The 20,396-nt window shown below is 45.2% G+C and overlaps 1 protein-coding gene across 5 annotated transcripts in view; it reads right to left on the bottom strand.

The window, feature by feature from the left end:
* Positions 1-20,396, bottom strand: part of PRDM11 (PR/SET domain 11) — a 48,777-nt gene that overhangs the window by 21,414 nt on the left and 6,967 nt on the right. For 4 of the 5 annotated variants that reach the window (XM_041459820.1, XM_041459819.1, XM_041459821.1 and 1 more), the window contains exons 2-5: positions 9,520-9,638; positions 9,034-9,137; positions 7,881-8,143; positions 7,014-7,081 (exon numbers count right to left, since the gene is read on the bottom strand). In XM_041459820.1, the coding sequence (XP_041315754.1) occupies positions 7,014-7,081; positions 7,881-8,143; positions 9,034-9,137; positions 9,520-9,638 (554 nt within the window). Of the gene's footprint in view, positions 1-1,115; positions 1,529-7,013; positions 7,082-7,880; positions 8,144-9,033; positions 9,138-9,519; positions 9,639-20,396 lie in introns of all 5 variants that reach the window. The other variant, XM_041459823.1, reaches the window with a different exon arrangement.

A 20,396-nucleotide genomic window follows, 5' to 3' on the forward strand; every position in this document is an offset into this window, starting at 1 on the left:
GAGGCAATCAGACAAAGCAGCAAAAGACCCTATGTTAATCAGGCAAATACACTTGATGCAAAATCAAAACTAAAGCAAAATGCCACAGGAAAACTATCATTAGTCTGATAAATATCTAGTGATGTGCCAGTTCACAGGTACAGGCATCTGAAGAGTAAGAAGAGACAAGGTTTCACCTGGTGCAGCTGTATTCTGCATAGCATAACCAGTATTCTTTTTACCTCTGAAATAGTTCAACTGGCTTCCAAGACAGATGCAAAGAATGACCAAGTCCCACCATGTCAGCTCTGGAAGATTTTGTTCTTGCTTTCCCACTAACAACTTCAGCTATGATTCAGACCCAGTGTGGTAGGAGAGCACCACCCATGAGATGTTAGGTTCTTGGGAAGTGAGTCAACTATCACCTCCTTCTCTCCTTTGCGTCCCTAAAAGCTCACAAACAAGAAGCCGCACCTCCACAGAAGAAAACTGTGCACAAAACTATGAAAAGAACCTGCACAAAGCAGCTTGTTTTGCAGACTGGAAGCTGTCTGAGAATTGTGGTGTAAGAAGATTAACTTCAAAAGCGGGGCCAGCAGTTTCTTTAAAACCAGTGAAGAAGGAGTCATTATTGTCTACCTTTTTCACAGTGTTCATGCTGATCCTTCAGACCACTACTGAGAAATCATTAGTGGCCCAACCTCAGCAATGAACACCGATGATCACTGAGACCCCCAAAGCTCTCTTGGAAGTGATCCATTGGCAAGAGGCAGATGCCTTGCAGTTTAGTAGCATTGCTGTTTTATCAGGGTGAAGATACCCTAATCCTTTACAAGCACTTTTTCCACAGACTGAACGCAGTCATACTTCAAATACAGATGCTCCCTCACTTGTAGGATTAATTCATCCTTATAATCCATTATTTACTCTCAGATGACAGTATGGAAAACAACTAGATAAACACATAAAGATGACCTTAACTTGGAAACAATCCATCTCAACACTCCACAACCACCAGAGCATGAACCAACCACAGCAAAAGAACAGGAAACCCAGCCATCTCACACAACACATAATGCTCTTCTGGTGAGATATGCAAGCATGAGACAAAGAGGTGTTAAGGCAGAGATACTTACAGCTCGTTGTTGGGCTGTCAACCACGTCCAGATCCGCTCTCGGGCAGCCGTGCCTCTGGTGGGACGAATGCAGCGCCGACTCGATGGCTCTCTCATGGGCGGTCAGGACGATGGCTGAGGGCTGCCCCGCGCTGCCGGGGCTGGAGAGGGACCTCTGCATGAGCGCCAGTTTGTCCTTGGTCCTTCTCTTCATGTCGTCCCATCTGTGTTTAATGTCTTTTACGGACCTGGGGACCTGGCTGACTGATGTGATCTGCCTGGCTATGCCTTCCCAGATCTTGTCCCTGTCAGCATGGGATAGACGCACTGTCTCCCTCCCAAACAGCATGGCTTCATTTCGGGTCACCTCAGTGACCAGAATGTCCAGTTCTTCCTTGGAAAACTTGGGCTTCCTCTTTCGTTCAGCCATGTTCCTTGGGTTGAACATCCCACAAAGCATAATTGGGTAAAAGGAAATCAGCGCAAAGCAACCCCCTGCATCCAACCACTTGACCAGTGCAGTACTGGGGCAGAGGAGTTGGCTGGGATCCAGCTCCCCCGACCCACAACCACCTCTCACCAGGAAAGGGCAGCTGTTTTGTTTTTAGAAGGTAATTTTCAAGCTTAAGGAAAAAAAAAATACCAAGCAACACTAGTGTGAAGGAGCCTTCTCAGCTTTAAAGTTAAATCAAATTTTACACATTGTCTGATGCCCTGACTTACGTATGAGATTTTCAGTTCAGCCTCACATCACTTGCCACAGTTTGTGCACAGAAAAAAAAGTGAGAACTTGCAATCACAGTGGTGAATTAGCTTCTAATGTGTCACTGCTCAAAACTTAGAAGAAATTTAGAGGCCTGAAACATATCTTATTGTTCTACCTGACATAACATGCAATAGAAACTTTTATACCACCCTCTCTGTTACAACTTGCATGATGTCATGAAAAGTCTACACTAAATTGGATTTTTTTTTGGGGTAGGTAGGTTTTGACTAGACTGGTGGGCAATTTCTGCAACTTGCTTTCCCTAAGGAAAGATTTGTTTTTTCAGTATTGGGGTACTCCACATCCAGCATTTGTCTGCTTCACAGCAAGCTCTTGCTTCACCCAGAAATGGCTGCCATTTCCCATTGTTCTCAAAAGGAATGAGGCCACCCACTTGATTTTCCTGGCTAGGCTTTCCATCACTGCCACTGACATGAGCCTGCACCCAGTTTCTGGTGCTTCAGATGAACAACGTGTAGCCTCAGCCCATTGAGAAAAAGAGGCAGCTATCTTGAGAACAAACAGTTTTGTCCAAAGGGGGTTTGTATTAATTTCTCCAGTCACAGTCAAAGAAAATTATAAAAATAAACAAAACATTAGTCCTAACTATGTTTTGCTATTGGGAAAGAAACAAGGCAGCAGATCTATTCAATAAGGAAAGAGAAAACAGACTGTCTGAATCTACAGAAAGGTGCTGACTCATGTCATTCTAGTTCCTTCCTAGTGTTGTTAACATGGTTGTTTACTCAATCTCACTGACACTGCAGCGTGCCATCAGGACAAGTGTCAGTTTGGTTAATGCTGGAAAACCAGTAGGAGAAGCTGCTCAAATCCAGGCCACATCATGGAGAGCTGGGACCTAAGTGCACAGATGCATTTCATGGGAACAAACATAAAAGAATGCTTGAGATACTATCTTGCTGGAGCTTTATTTACAGAGAGAAAGAAGTAGCATTTAGAGAAGATGGTAATGAAATGATGGAGAGCCAGCAAAGCACCTGTTACCCTGAATCTCAAAAAACCCCAACAAAAAAAACTCACCAAACTTAAAAGGAAAAAGGAGTTCTCCCAGCTGAACATGAGCAGAAGGGAAAAGGCTACATAAAACATTGAGCAAGGGAATATTTACAGTTTGGCTTTTATTGCATTCAGCAAAACTGGGCTTGGTGTAAGTCCTCATCAGGTACGCATGACTGCACAGTACCATCGGTGCCTTCATGAGGTGGCAACAGACCTCCACAGACAAGCTGCTCTGGTGAAAAGAGTAACAGTATTCTCCGAAGTGCTCTGGGTAGGGGTGAGCCTGCAGAACGTAACAGGGCTCTCTGGAGACAGGGGTCACAAAACCTGGCGCCCCCTCTTCTCTGCCAAACTGATGGCTGCTGTCATCAGCAAAGCTGCACCGATGGGGAATTAGAGCCCTATTCGCTCTTCCCAGACAGGATATCCCATCAAGTGCACTTAGGACAGCTTATGGTAGGCCTGGATATTCAGATTTTAGTGTTTCCACTCATATGCTCCAGCAGGACGTAGGTCAAAACAATCTAATTTACATATTCCAATAGCAAACTTGCCACACATCAAGTAATGAGCTCTGGCCAGTTTTAATCACAAATTCAATTAACCCTAGGTTCCTAAGAGGCACATCAACCTCCTCCTTATAAAAATGCAGGCAGTGTTACCATCAGAGGGATCCTTTTCTCCCCTAGCATGCCTTATGTCCCTAGAGGCAGTCACTGACATCTACAAGTATCTCTCTGGTGGTGCCATGAGGGTTTCGGCAAGCTCCAGAGCAGCCCCAGCTGTGAGATTGTGAACTCACACCTCAGCCCAGGTTAATCTGAAAGTGCAAGACACACTGAACAGTAGGCACTTAATGATTACCCCACAAAAATATCAATCAACTTCACTTTTCCTGGCCTCCAAGAAACAAGCATGTAATTTTTCCCAGGGCTCTGTGAGGATCACAGCCCCACAGTAATTTAAGTGGGGGCTTTTTTATGCTCTGCGTAAATTTGTAATATAAATTTGACTCTGTAATAGATAAGAACATTTGTGCCACAAGGTAGCAGAAATCAGTTTATGACATTCAACAGAATGACATTCATAGGCTGGTGGTTTTTACTCACCCTGAACACAAGGGCAGTCACAGTAACCCTGCCTGTTTTCTAAATGCTTATTTTTAAAAGGTTCTGTAAAGTTGAAACAGCAGCTCCATACGTAAAAGATCCACCAGTCAAAGTTGGTCCTGCTTTAAGCAGGCTATGGGAACACCTGACCAGAGCTCCCTTCCAAGCTCTATTATTGTATGAAAAGTCAAATCAGAGATGCCTCCACTATAAGGAGATACAGGATGATTTACAGGACAGTCTGGCTCCCCATGATCTCTGCCACTATGTTTGGAAAGGAAAGGGGGCAGAAAGGAAAGCTAAGGAGAAAGCAGTGAGAAAGTCTTACTTCAGCCTTTTCATTAGCTAAGGCAAAGGATGAATTTATACTGTGCCAAAAGCCTAAGAATTCAGGAACTCACATGTAAGAAGGGTTACAGACTATAAATGCTCAAAATATGCTAGAAACCCCAAACATGAGGCACTACACTTCAACAGTTGGTTAGGCACTGCCAGTTTCTATCCTATATCTCGTTCTGGGCCAAGTGATTCATACACAGAAAGATGAACTTTCCTGGACTTTCTGAATTACTTCTGGCTTTTTTTGTCAGATCCATTATTTTTACAGGACACCAACAACTGAGTAAGAGAATTTCCTCAGAAGCTGCCAGGAAAATGGATGGTCCTCTGCAACCCTTCAGAAGCCCCAAGAACTGCCATCAGCAGCAATTTATGGTTTGTGTCCAAGAAAGCAATAATTTTGCTTGCTGCAATCCAGAAAAATAAAAACAGAGGAAGATGTTTGCATATGTTGAAGTCATGGAGTTTCATGAAGTATTGCAAACAGCAGGGCTTTACTCTGGACAGAGATGAAGGGTGCATTAGCTGTGTGCCAGCAGCCAGCTTAGGAGAACGTGCTCCCAGCATCAGGAGTTTGTCTTGACTAACTGACTGATCAGGGAAAGGACAAGAGGATATTACCACTGCCATACCATCTGCTACACTTGTTACTCCTCCCTCCCTGTCATCCACTGCCTTGGGTAAACAGGCAGTTGAAATTAAACCAGCAAGCGCTGCAGTGCATATACTGTCCTCAGGCAACATGAAAATGGACTCAGGTGTGGTATTCAAACAACAGAAACAATAGTCAGATCTACAAGAAGAGAGAGGAGTCAGCCCAAGCTGCCCTCCCCATGCCATACCCACCTACCCAGAAGGTGAGTAGATCTGCTTTGCAAAGCACTCCATCTGTGAGTGATAGCAAAGAGCACCATCTGAAAAACAAAAAGAGCGCTGTGTACAGCGTCCTGGAAGTCAAGTGTGGTTTTTGTGTGTGATTTCAGTGTCAGGTGATGTTCTAGCACAGAATATTGAGCACGCCTGAGTCTAAAAGGTGCTAACAAACAAAATCAAGGCTTTTTGAGGACTCCTATTGCCACTTGAGCTGTCAGTCAGACTCTACATAATACTACTGGTTATAAGCACTTTTCAAGAGTAAAATCAGAAAGGTCAGTAAGACTGGTATAGCCTGCAGAGACCCTTGATACACCCTTCCCATGAGAGGTCACAAACATCTCCTTTCCACAAAGCCATAACCCTCCATGCCTTTCAAGGCTGTACACAATGGCCCAGACCACACTCAGACTGAACCATGGCAAATACAAGTTTAGGCAAGACTATTCTGCTCTTGGTGTTAGCACCACAAGTAGTGCCCATTTAAATCCAGACATCAAGCTTATGTTCACGGCAGTAGGAAGAAGAGCTCATTATAGAATTTTTGCTTTCCAAGACTGTGTTTTACCCCAGCTTCACTGTCCTGCAGACCACAAAGATCCAGATCTATGCAGATTTTTGAACTTTGCATTCTTTACTTCTAGATATATGTCTGCCTACCTGATCTCTTCACTGTATCGCTGCTTCTTTTTGAAGTGATGATCCCAGCTTCAGCCCTAGTCTAGTATTTTATCTCACCCAGCAGTGAACAAATGTAGCAGCTGCAATCCTTACAGAAAAATGAAATCCTTTGCTGAACTTTATGAACATAAATGTCAGAACAGCTGCTATCCATGTGAAGACTGAAATGGCCAAACGTGGTGCAACCAGATGTGACCAGTTAGGCCAATCTTGCATTTACCTGTACTTCATGCTTTTTATTCCAGTAACGAGGGACAACTGAAAATCCTAGACACCCAGGCCAACAAACCAGATAATCCCACGCTGCCTTATTCTTGTAGGAAATGCCTTCCTGATAAAAGCCACTTCCAAAGTTCCCCACGGAAGCAGCACTGGTCTGACGGGCCTCACCGTGCAGCAATGCCCCGTTCTGGTGACTCGCCACACGTACGAGGCCTCAGTGACCGATGTCTTGCAGACACATGCCAACACAGAAGCACGGCCCCATGGGCACACACGCACACGTCCCTCCGTGCTGCAGCGGCCGCAGCAGAGCCAGCCGCGCTGCCGAGGCGCAGGCCCGGCAGAGGGAGCGCAAGCACACGCGTCAGCCCTGCCTTCAGTCGCCCAGCTCGCCCTTCTCCTCGCACAGGACAGCTGACACTGCCAACCCACAGCCAGCACGGACAGCTGCTTCAAATTAAGCCCAGAAAGAAAGCAAAAGAATCTCTTTTAGTATCTGTCAAATGAGTAAGGACAGGAAAAAAAAAACCCCAAACAGAATCGAATGTTACCTCGGGGGCAATGCAAAGCATTTTGCAAATATTTGAACATAACATAAAAAAATGAGTAAAAAAATGGAGTGAGACCTGTCAGTGCTTGTAAGAGTAAAGAGATAAATAAGATCATCTTTAACATTTATTCACATTCCAGAAAATAGTGATCCTCCATATACACATTCTTGTCTTTTTTTAGACCCTTTCTTTGAATCTGATGCCAAAGATACTAATTACAATAAATACTGAAAGAGTACAAGCACACCACTTGCAAAATGGTGGTGACATTTTGGTTACAAAACAGCAAGGAGTATTTGATGGTCTCTCTCTGGAAGACAGAGTCCCAAAAGGGAAGGCAGAAGAGAACTGGACTCACCTCATCCAGTTTGCTTTGGTTTCATCTGTCCCATCAATGGATTTGTAGCGGTTGTTCTTATCAACGATCTGTGGAGCAAGAGAATGGATGCAGCATGTCAACCAGCTGGTCCAGGCAGGAGAAGGTCTATGAATCTTAAATCACTGCTTTAGTTCTGGCTTTGAGTCATGGCATGAAACTCTATGCTGTGAATCTCAGCTCTCCTGGTACTACAGGCTGCTGACCTGGAGTGCATAGAGGCTACTCTGAACTGAGAGCTGTTTTTCTATGTACAAATATCTGTAACTGTGGATGCAGCTGACAATATCATTAACAATCCTGGGATAAAAAATATTAACTTCCTTTTTGGGACAGGGCTGAGACTCACATTTATTCTACAGACAGAAAAGTGTGAGGAGCATTTCACATCAGCAGCTCTCAATTTTTTCCCAATAATAACTCAAGTCCTACAGTGCAATTCTCATAATTAACATGTGTTGATCCAGTGATCTCTCCATCTCATATGCTAACCAAGTCATGTAGTATGAGGGGAAAAAAAGTTTTGGTGCTTGAATCTGCATATAGATCAGTTCCTGATGGACTGGATCTTTTTTTCTGGCTTCTTGGACACCTCCTCTGCTCAGGCAGGCTGGGAGAGAGTGCTAGGGACCCATGAGAGAACTCTGCAATCTCTAGATCATCTACCTATATACCCTTAAGCTGCCAATATTTACGGCAGGTCGATGCTGATGTAGTGCCCATGTGGCCAGTGGAAGACCTTCAGAGAAGGGGGAAGATGGCTAAGGTCTGGCTCCACAAGTCCATGACTCCCCCAGCTCTGAATTGCACGGCTGAGGTGTCACTTAGTTGTGGAAATTTGTCACTCACCAGCCATGAGAAGAATCCTGCAGACCTGTCCTGGCTAGAGATCTGCCCCTCGTAGGGCCCAAAGATGTGACCTTTGGGGATCACCTCGTTCATACAGCGCACGTCGTTCTCCCCACTGGGCTCTTTAACCACCTCCATTCCAGGCGGGATGGTCAGCGCTGCCCGGTCCGGAATGCCAACGGGCACTGGGGTGTCAGACACAAACACCGGGGGGCCATGGTTTGGACACTCATCCACAAAGTACTCCTGGCAGGACTCACAGACTGCAGATGTGAAGGAAACAGGGGTTAGGTAGGGCACACATGATGCACAGCACTCAGAACAGCTCCTTACTGTCTCTGAAGCCTTTCTTTTTCCCAGCTCTCCTAAAATCCTCTAATCCTATGAATTCCCACACTCGTCCCGAGCCCCCTCCCCAGACCGCAGCCTACACACACAGATGTTTCACTGGCTGACCCCTTGTTCTGCTACGCCTCTCAACACGGGCTCTGCCCCATCCCACACCTCCCCTACCAACACCTGCACCTGCCTGAGCCCTGGTGCGCTGCATGCATTTGCCACTGATGGCTGCACACACACAGAAAGACCCTGTCACCTCCTGCAGAGACAGGCTGAGGGCTCCCTGCACATCCCTGGTTAGCAGTAAGTCCTCCAGCCAAAAGGTCTGATTCCCCACACATCAGAGGGGAGGTAAAAATACCCTCATCATATAGCCTTCATTCTGTGCTTGGGAGAGAGACAGCATCCCCAGCACCTGTCCTGTCTCCAGACAGAGATGCAGGTCTACTAGTTGATAATTTGTAGATATGCCAACATAAATGGCAGCAGTTTTCTTTCCAGAATATGAGGGAAACAGTTGTCATCTGCCCAATGCTCCCTTTGCAGTTTCTGAATTCAAGTCATTGGGTTTTCCAATGTGCATTTTCATGTTTCCAGCTTGCTTTTCTCCTACCTCCCTAATTCTGCCTAGCCCCTTCAGGGACAAGCTGCTTCTGTGCAACAATTTCCCTACCAACCATGCCAGTCTTTTCAGATGAGAATGCAAATTTATCCTTGGCTTTTTTTTTCCTCTGCTCCCTGCCCCTAATGACAGGGAAGACCAAAGTCTACACAAGCAGCAGTGGTGCTTTTCCCTCACTCACAAGACACTTACACCAGAAATCCACTTGCTGAAAGCTCTTGGTCATGATTACATCCCGTTTTCCTTTCAGTTTCTTGGGTTCCATCTCCATGGACTGCGGGTCAGGCCTTCCAGAGCTGAGGAGGGAACAACACAAGGATGATGTTAACCTAGCAAGATGCTGGGACTGCACACAGAGAGAAGCTGAAGCAATGGGGCCTGACCAACTCCTTCAGTCCCACAACTGTAGTAGAGAAATAATTAAACTTGCCACCCAACCTGCCAAAAGCTGGTGCATCAGATCCTTAAGGCTAAAGCCCACAGCAGAAAATATCTTCAGCTACAGTAGGGGCACATGAGTAGGTGACCACCCCTGTCAAACACCCCAAGGCAGACCTCACAAGGAAGAGCTTTAATAACTTCAAGCAGCTTAAGTATATTCCCCAATACCACCTTTAAGCTGAGAGGTAGGTGGAGATAAGGGGTTAGAGTACATCAGACTAAAGCTCAGCCACATACCAAGGCTGTCCATACTCCTGGTCCCGGTGTGGAGAGCAGGCCTCTGTTTTTATCGTCACCATCTCCCCTAAGGAAGCCTGGGTCTGGATCAAACAGTCCTTCAAGTTCTCACTCATGTTCTAAAAAAGAATGAAGGAAGGGAGTAGAAATATGAGTAGCTGAGAAATTACAACCTTGGTCCCCCAGGAACCACAGCCTTCTCCCCAGGCCGGGATGCAGCCAGCAGATCAGGCTCCCTCCCGGCACCAAGAGTTGCCATCACACACCAGAGCACCCACACGTGCACATGGAAACCTGTTCCTGCACTGGGGAGGGAAGAGCAGTTCAGCTGCAGGTCAGGTGAGGAGCGTGAGACACCACAGAGCAACCTGAAGCATGGAGAATCTGAAGTATGCTTCACAGAGCCCATTAAAAACACACATGGGATTTCCAACTGCACATGGAATTTAAGAATGATGGGTGTGGTATGTTACGGGAGCATGGAGCACCACCACCTCAGAGCAAGTCTTTGGGGGCAGAAGGACACGAAAGAGTAATGCAGATTGGAGTATTGAACCAGGATCTGCCTACAAACCTTACACATGCTAGTCTCCATCTGAGAACAGAATACAGTGTACTACACCCCTGCAGATAGAGCTTTCTATGTGCTCTGGACACCCCTCAGGAACAGGTAAGTGCCTACAGCACCCTTTGGGACTCCACCAAGATTACACAAATCATGCTTGTGATGTTCCTTTACAGCAGCCAGAGCTGAGCCACCACCACCCTTCTGGCACGCAAGGCTGCCGTAGTGAACATGCCTCTCCCTCTGCTCAACACAAGAGCCAGAAGGCACTTCAGAGAATCATCAATCACTTAATGATGCTTAAGGACAGCAAGCTCCAAAACAATGGAGCTTCCCCTCTCATCATGGGATGGTGCTGAAGAGAAAATATAGGTAGGTCAAGTGATAATAATTTGGAATGGATTTAATTTAGATTTTTGCAAGGGTCACAAAGCATAAGAGCATCTCAGCTTGAGAAAAGGAATAAATTAGAGTGCTGCTCATCTCTTCATTTGCATTTATCTTAAGACTTCCTCTAAGGCACACAAACTGTCTGCTCTCAGGTACCACACCAGATCAAGCAGATTTCACAGCTGCTCCCCCCAAATCCCCTGTGATGGCCCCTCCCATGTCCTCTGCCAGATGACATGCTCTGTTATGCTGCACACTTGCAGTGCTGACAGAGGGATCTCCACAGCTCATCAGACCACTTCTGTCAGGGAAACTGGTGGAAGAGCCCATTCCCATCATAACTTGGCTCAGGGCATTTCTAAATCCATGTTCACAAACCCCTGAAGACAGGAATTTTCTTATTCCACACATGCTTGTATGGGCCTGAACACCATGGAAGTCTGGTCTGCATTTCTGCCCTATTTACCACAAGAAGGAATGCCATTCCCAACCTCTCTGGCTCTGCTTTGTGCCAGGGGACAAATGATTCGCTTTTCCAATCAAACTTCTCACATGCCAATGTGCAGCCTGAAAGAAGTTTATCAAGCCTTTATCAAGGAGTGATACTTAATACTCATACAGTGGTCTGAAAGCAAAACCCCAGCATAAGAACAACTAGACACATGCAAACAGATGCACTTTTAAGCCTTTACAGGACGTCCAAAACAAGACACATTTTCTTTCAGAATTGCCACAGCCATTCAGAAGGAAAGCAATAGTAACACCAAAGACAGGCTCATTATTTTGGCAGGCTGAGTCCCTTGTCCGAGCTCTCTGGAGCAAGAGGAAAGCTCTGCAGTCCTGTACCCATTCACCAGCCAGGGCTGCAATCAGGGCCTACCTGGCCTCCTCAGAGAAGAAAAAGTCTTTTCTGCAAAGTCTGCAGTAAAGCAGCTGAAGAGGGAGAAAGCTTGGGGAGCTGGAAAATGTTAAAAGACAAGAAGAGATAGGGACTGCCCCAGAGCTGGTTAGGTGCGGGACCTGCACTGTCACAGGAAAGGTGAATGCTGGCTGTGGGGCAGATGCTCGCAGTCAGAACAACCACCTGTGTTGGAAGCCTGGCAGAGAGGACACCTGGAGTTGAAACACCCATATCCCCCAATCATTCAGTAGGAAGAGATGCATACATTTGTTTCTGAAGATAAAACGACTTCTCCTTTCCCACTCTTGCCCCATGGAGTCTTATAGAGTGAGAGAAACCCTGCGATGACAAAGTCTGACCTCCTGCCAGGAAGGTCACTGTGCTTCCTTCAGCTCTGGTTAAACTACTGCATAGCTCCAAATAAAGGGGGAAAAAAGAAGAAAGAAACACTGTGTTTACTTCACACATGAAGCTGTGTTTTACTGTATAGCACATTATGCAGCCTGCCCCTCTCCTGGTCCTCCCTGAACTCCCTCCTACTTATCAGCAACATTCCTGCGCAGCACACTGGCAGGAGCAGCACCTTGCACCGAGATAACACCCTCCCTGCCCCTGCTCAGGATTGCCGTGTGTCCAAGTGTTGCATTCACTTTCTGGTCACTGTGCCCAGCTGGGGTTCTGTTTTCAGCTGGGGCTCTGTTTCCAGTGAACCACTGTGCTGCTCTAAGAGCCCTTGCTCCTGCAGCAGCTCCCAGGCCACCATGCATCCTGCCAGCCCTCCCACCTGCTCTGAGAGCAGGCAACTGCTTTAAGAGTGTCACACAACTCCTCGTTGTCCCACCCAGCACACACGCCACCTCAAGTTCACCACTAACTCACCTCTTTTCATTATTTGCAACTTGCCCAGATTTTATGTTGCCCACAAACACAATCCAAATTAACTTTGTTTTTTTCCCCAGGACACCAACAACCTTAGAATTAGAATCAAGAGAATCATTTAGGCTGCAAATGGCCTTTAAGATCATTGTGTCCAACATAACTCTAGCTCTGCGAAGTCCACCACTACATCATAGAATCATTTAGGCTGAAAACGACCTTTAAAATCATAAAGCCCAACCATAAACTTAGCACTGCCAAGTCCATCACTAAACCATATCCCTAAGTGCCATAGCTACATGTCTTTTAAATAACTCCCAGAGTTGAGGACTCAGCTACTCCCCTGGGCAATTTGTTTTAATGCTCGATAACTCTTTTGTAATTTCCAATCTAAACTTACCCTGGTGCAACCTGAAGGCATTTTCTCTCATCCTATCACTTGTCAATTGGGAGAAGAGACCAACTTCTGCCTCTTGATTAGCATTGAGCCAAAAACCCAAAAATTCCCAGCTGAGACTACTACACTACCAGCAATGGGGCTCCTTTTGTTGTCACACTGCAGCCCTTTAGTCAGGTTTCCTTTTACGTATGGAATCACAGAATGGCTTGGGATGAAAGGGACCTTAACGATAATCTAGTTCCAATCCCACTGCAGAGACAGCTTCCACCTGACCAAGCTGCTCAAAGCAGCATCCAATTCAGCCTTGAACATTTCCAGGGATGGGGCAGCCACAGCTTTTCTGTGTTCCAGCGCCATACCACCCTCACAGTACATAATTTTTTTTGGTATCTAATCTAAATCTACCCTCTTTCAGTTTAAAGCCATTCCCCCTTGTCCTACTGCCACAGGCCCAGCTGAAAATCTGTCACCAGCTTTCTTAAAAGCTCCCTTCAGGTACTAAAAGTCAGTAATCAGGTCTCCCTGGAGCCTTCTCTTCTCCAGGATGAACAATCCCAAATCTCTCAGCCTGTCTTCGCAGGAGAGGTGCTCTAGCCCTCTGATCATCTTCATGGCCCTCCCTCCTCTGGACTCACTCCAACACTGTGTGTGTGACACAATGAATCATCCCACCTATTTATTCCCATGACTTGTTGCACAATTTCAGTGCATTAAACATGCCAGACTTACCAACAGCTTTGCCTTTAGTAAAATTATAGCAACACCAGAAAATCATATTACATTAGAAAATAATGATTTAAAAAAACCTATACAGACTGACTATTACAATTAATACCCCTTAAATCATGACCATTCTGATCCATATCAGCTGTTATGTTATTTACTGGAAGCAAACATCAGACTGTGGGTAGCCTAGTTTAATTTGCCCAGTTAAACTTGACATTGGCCTACTCACTTATGAGTAACAGACAACATTTTTTTAAGTCTAACTCATTATACATGCTTTTATTTTTTTTTTTAATTATTTTTAAATTAGCATTTATGGCTCAGAGAGCACTGCTCAGCCAGGCCTTTTAAAATCCCTGGACACAAGTAAACCAGAATAGTAAACTTTAAAATGTATTGCTGTAGTAGTTGCTATTTGCTAATTTCCCAAGCTACTGCTACAACACAGAGCATTATACTGCTCCTGTAACTGGTACCACCTTTTAGCTTTTCTTCCAGGAAAAAAACATATGACATTTCTCCAGTTCCAGACCTCAGCAGATAATCATGCTTTTAGGACTCTTTTAGCTTCTGATGTATTCAAAATGGTGTTTAATTTTTTGTAATTTCACTGCTCATTGGTTTCTCTTTCTTGCCATTTCTCCTCCCCCTTCAGCTTTCTACAGCTACAAGACTCTAGTTCATATTCTGCAGTTTTCACTCCCTCCACTTCCTTGTTTTGGGGTTTTCTTGGCAGTTTTTATAATTGTGTTTGTTCTAGCACCTAAATATGAAGAGTCTCTAAAGATTTCAGATGACATGAAGAAGCACCATGTAAGCATAGGCAGAGCAGGCTCCTTGGTTACTGCTGAGGGTATTCCCAGGGTGTACTTGGCCTCACCTGGGCATGTCCCTGTGCCTACAGGACATTTAGCCTACTAAATTTAGTAGGCACACAGCCTACTGCAACGTCCCAGCAGCATGTCAGCAAGGCCAATCCCTGGTGAGAGGGATGCTGTGATGACCCAGGCGCTGTCTGCACACAACACCAAGTGCTTTGGCCAGCAAATGCAGTTGTGCACAATGGCCCTTGGCAAACCCAGGACACCAGCATGACTGCTACAAATCCCAAGAGGCATCCCTGGATCACTCCTGGGTTCACAGGCAGTGCCACATAAACCCTCCTGTTTTCTTTACAAGGCAGGTAAGGACCTGTCATGCTTCTGCATGACACACGTTAAGATCTCCATTGGCACTGCCATATTGCTCAAAATCAGGGAAGTGGAAACACAAGAACATCTGAGCTATTAATCTCCAATGCAGGAAAAAACCTTCAAATGGGGTTAAGCATGAACGAACCTGTGAATTCCTGTCCTCAAGTATGCTGCCTTTATCACTGCCACTCTTGTAGTTATTAGTTAACAGTCACAGGCTCTTATCTGCATGGATCAGCCTCCAAAACAGAGCTTTAATTTTACATTTTACTGGCAGGTTTCCCAGACTGGGACATTCTTTCATGTGAAACAGCCATATAGGAATCCATCCCCTTCTCAGCACTTCAGCTCACAGCACACAGCTCCTTCACTCAGCTTCTCACTGCTGACCTTCTGGAGGTCATCCCCTCTTCTTTTAAAGCAGATCTTACATAGCTTGTACCACATTTTAAAGCGCAGGCCCATGGTGAAAGATGGACATGAGTTCGTACGCGTTTTTCTACAGTTGCATATTATTACCAGAAATAGTAATCCAGAACAGTCAGCTACTGACAAGATGAGAACAGGGAATAAAGCAGAGCATTCAAGGCTCTGAGCTGCCCCCCACACAGCCATGGAAGACCCAGGCTGACCATTCTCCCTGAGGTGAATGCCCTTACCAAGGTCCTCGGCCATGCCAACCACTTCAGGTCACTTTATGAAGAACCAGCTGGCTGCGCAGCTCATGCTTACAGCCAGCACAAACTCTGAAAGACCAAAGATCTCACAAAGTAAGAGGAAGAAGCAGCTTGCTCAGAGGATGACCACTCTCCACAGAGAGATATAAGCCAATGCTCCACTGGGAAAATTGGTTTTGCCTAGACGGCTGCTACAGCGCTTTCCTCACAAAAGTACAACATTTTTGTGGGTGAGGCTGTCCTCCACCCGGGGGTGCAGCGGAGCAGGGTTCCGGCACAGCAAAGGCTAGTGGCAGCAGGGCAAGATCCCACGACCTGCTTCCCAGCCTGCTGCAAGGCCAGGACTCTTCTCTGATGGCCACAGAGCAAGGCTGAATGCAGCCAGCACAACTGGTAACAAGCTGAAGCAGTCACAAACTCAAACTTAATTAGTGAAAATTATAGGTCGCACATGATGTAGGATTTGAGCAGCCATGGGCTATGACCAGGACTTGTTTAACTCATTGTCAATTACCCCACTACACTCAGAAGCCATAAATTCAGCGGAAGTATGAAATATTTTGTTTGAGTTTCAAATTCTGAAAACATTGAAGAAGGTCAGGACTACAAGAAAGATACCTGGAAACACCACCAGTTTTTCTTCAGCTTTCTGAAGAAGCTTGGAGAGTAAGCTTCAAAACAACAAAACTTAAACCTGTTTTACAGCAGGGACGGCTGAGAGTTCACAGTGGTTTTAACTTGCCCAAGACCAGCAACTGACAGGACAAACAGGATGGGGTGACACAACACCAAATTCCCACTGATATCCTCACTGCAGATAAGATGGGAAGAGGGAAATTCTAGTTTGCCAACCTGGAACTTCTCCTGTAGTCTCAAATCGATGTGAGATGAGTTCACACTGTCACTGTTACATGGTTCATTGGCAAAACGTTATCAAAACTCTCCATGATTTGCTTCATGACAGACACGTTTCAGAGGGGGAAGAAGACAGAAAACCTCTGAAATAACCCCTGAACCAATCTTAAGTTTGCTTTATGATGGCTTCTAGTGAAGATGGAACATACTGATAACTTTACAAGATTCGTCACAAAATTGTGTGTTGTGGTCTCAGAGCATTTGCCCTTTGTTAATCTCAGAGAGAGTAGGAAAAGGATCCATGTGCTGGTGCATGCACTGTCATGGACCAGCACAGCCTATGCAAAGCAGGTATTACCCGATGCAACTTCTCCATGTTAAGTGTTGTACTCAAACAAGCAGGATGCTGACAATGTAAAGCCCCCATGCAGCCTGAAAGCCTCTGAAACAGTGCAACATGCCACAGAACCAAGGCAGGTACTTACTGCAGCTGAAAGAATACGTAAGTGACTTGCATTTTTAAAATACATGGAAACTTCTCATTTTTCCTGTACTTGGCTCCCTGCATTGATCTCACAGAGTCGCAGTTTTATGGTAGAAATGAGAATTAAGACAATCTGACTGACACCCCTTATGTCCCACTCCTTTCCTTTTAGCCTACAAAAAGGACAACATCTCCATCTGAGACTAGCAAGAGCAAGAGAAGCCAACATTTCACAAGTTTATCTCAGTTGTTAATCCCCATCACAGACAAGTCATATGTGAGTCTTTTTAGTTCTGGGCACCAGGCAACAGTTCTTTCAAAGGGCTCTGGAACCTGATGGGAAAGGGTGAAATACCCAGCATGCTGGGACACTGCTTTGAGCAACTGGAAAGAATTGCTTCCCAGGTTAATGGCTGTAATAAACCTCACCATCTTTGGTCAGAACTACCAGTTGCACTTCTTTGCCTCTGGCTTCAACATAAATATATACCTACATTTATAAAGTTAAAACAAACAGACACAGAGCCCCAGTACTAAAACTAGTTGTTATTTTACCATTTTTCTCCCTAAGGACAGAATAAGAGTACAACTAAGTGGCAGCTGCAAGCCTTCTTCCTTAAATCACTACTGAAAGGTGTTTGGATAGCAATAGTGATAAGCACTGAATAAAACCACATACATAGCAGAACCCTGGATATATACCCATGCAGTGTCTTCCTAGCTTTCCAACAATTTGTATCATTCCTCTGTGTAACTCTTCCAATTTTCTCTGTATTACTTCAAGATGCTGGCACTAGAGGCTACACTGATGTAAGACTGATTTTGAAGTAAATATAAAGTTTACAGAAGTAAAACGACCTCCTCACCCTGATTCATTACCATCCTGCTTGTGTCCAAAAATCATGGCTGTCTTTTCCTGCTTGGCACAGAAAGCTCCCCAGGGCTGCCTGCCCATTCTGACCCCCATGTTCTCACATGGGACTGCTCAGGACACAGCCTCCCTTCACAGATCACGTTCAGGACATGCCTTTCCAGGTTCATAAATCTCCACCTGTCTGCATGAAAATGATTTGGTTTCAATAATAGCATTTACCAAACAAACTGCATTACACTGTCCTGCCCCTATCAACAGCTACAATTCACCAAGTATGTTTCATCTACCCAGTTTGCCAGTGATGAGTCATGTCTTCCGCATCACTAAGTGTCAGGCAGAACTGGCTTCTCCCTTCTCCTTATCTGAGGAGAAGGATCATCAAGTCTACTTCTTTGAAAACACAGACTCCACATATCATGTTGCAGAGACTCTTCTGTAAAATGATCAAGCTCTAGCTTAAAATAGCCGGATTATTTGCTCCCCTCATCTAAGGTGGCAATGCCAGAACCGTGATCTTTTGATGTTGGGATGATATTTTCTATATTCATCTTAAAGTCAATTCTCAAACAGTTGATTTATTAGTGTGCTAGTACTGTCCTTCAGCTTAGAGTATCCTTCATCCTCCTTACTGTTTATACTGCCACTTATTTATTGGATGCTGGTTCTCTATCAATCACTCCATTCACTTCCTAAGCCACATATATTTTATTGATTTCTCTGGCATTGGATATTAACTGGGTTCTCACACACTGAGTTAGCTGCCTTTTATATGTAATTATATATCACATCTAGAGATGTCCCTTTAAACCAACAGCAAACTTCTCCAAGAACAAAATCAAACCTTTTTAAGAAGTACAAAACACTTTCCATGACACCAATTTTCAGGCATGAATAACTTTATATTTACCCAGGATTGGCGTCACGCTACCCAGCTTTTATTTTCCCAGGCCATCCACTTGGCAATTTTCAAAACTGTCCCAACACAATCACTCACCCAGTCTCCTGCATCTGCTGCGATCCACCAAGACTGATTAAAAGTGAACATGAGCAAGCTAGAGACCTCCTCTCACTCACCTAGTGCTCACTGTATCTATTTCAAGGGAATGCACTTTTTTCCTTTGCACAGTTGCCAGCAAAACTCACAGACAGAACCCCATGCTACGCGACTCCCATGTGGGTCCTTGGATCCTGACTTGTAGCACTCAACTTCTGAATAATGAACTTATCCTTCCCTTGCTGCTGGCCCAGCTGTCAGCCCCAGTGGCACTCAAGGGCACACAGTTCAACAAAGGGAAGCAGAGATGTGAATTTACTGCCCAAATGACCTTTTGCTCTCATTCATAGACAGACAAAAAAGCTGGAGAGACCAAGTGTTTGGTAAGCACATGAGGATGGGCCACTGTCACACTCCTGCTCTTCTGCTGTGTTGGGAGAGGGAAAAGACACTGGAGTGTCTTTACCGTTTTATAAAACATGTGCAGGAAATTCAAGATGCCCTGGTCAGGTCCTGCCAGCATCCCTGTGCACCTGGGGCCCTGCCACATAGCACTGAGCATCTGCCTGCCACCCCATTGCCCACAGTGAGGTCACATGCACCCACAAGACCCCTGCACCTGCGCAGGCTGGTCAGCCTAAAAGTTTTTGTGGGTAAGCAACACTAGTGATTCATGTATTTCAATAATGATGGAGGTAAAAAGGGAAAGGGAAGGGAAAGCATGGGGGTGGGCAGGAAACAAACCCCAGACATTAGTTTCTAAATAGCAGATGTGGCTATTCTGGCTAGCAAACTTCCACTTTAATTTCTAACCCACAGAGATGGGAAATGATTCATGAAAAATCAACAGGATAAAATTAGCTGGAAGGCAGAGGCATAATTCATGCAACCTAACCGTCATGGGCTGAAGTGCCAGCACTACCTGGCATTTCAGCCTCTGGTGCCCTTCAGTCACTGGCACCTGCCCAGCAATCAGCTCTACATATATTTCCTTAGTGTCAAAATTAGCCCCTCTGAAAGCACATCCATCTTCTAACAAGATGGCCTTTCACTCAACACTTTTCCAGAAGTTCCAGCTTTTCCTTTCTTTTAAAAAGAAAGATAACCTCCAGTATGCTGTCTTTTTCTTCCATTGGTGAATATTTAGTGGTGTCAGAAGACCAAATGGATGTACAGACTTGCACACACGTCTGTGAGCCATGGCCAAGCTATCCACTAAAATCAAACTGACCCAACAACTCAGAAAATTCAGTGCATTTTGCCAGAGCTCTCTTTTCCTGCACAAAACCAACAACCCACTCAACAACAACCAAGTGCTGGTCTGCCTTTACATACACCAGTGATTTCTAATAAGACTGCTGCTAAATTCTGTCCAGAATCACAAAATACAATTTCTCTCTTGATACAGTCACATGACAGAGTTTCTTGAGCATACTATTATAAATCACAACCCAAAGCTCTTTACCCCAAAGGCTGATGAGAAACTTCCACTCCTACAAGAGACCTCTGGACTTCCAGGAGGCACCTGCTTATTGAACAATGCCCCCTCTCACCATCCAACTCAAAAGCTTCAAGAATCAAACATAAAATTGTAAAGCCTCTGGAGCACCAACACCTCTAGGCAGGCAGCTTCAGGTGCAGGGGAATCCCCATTCCATTGGGACCTATGAGTACAGGTGTAAAACAAAGCTAAAATTCTGCTTTGGCACCATTTATCTAGTTAGTGCCTGTTTTTGTGGAATGATGTTACAGGACAGTTCCTCTGTGCTTGTTACAGTGGTTTCACTCTATTTGGACTTCAGGATACAACAGGCAGCTCCTTTCTTTTTACTTATTCAGCAAGGGAAAGAGCATGTGGGAGAAAATGAGAAGGCAGGAGCAGATCTTACTTTCACTTGTTCCCAAAATTCAGACCAACTAGCTCAGTCCTGTAACAGCACTA

The sequence above is a fragment of the Pyrgilauda ruficollis genome, unplaced genomic scaffold (assembly GCF_017590135.1).
Source record: "Pyrgilauda ruficollis isolate IOZ18807 unplaced genomic scaffold, ASM1759013v1 scaffold14, whole genome shotgun sequence".
In the NCBI taxonomy this organism is placed as follows: Eukaryota; Metazoa; Chordata; class Aves; order Passeriformes; family Passeridae; genus Pyrgilauda; species Pyrgilauda ruficollis.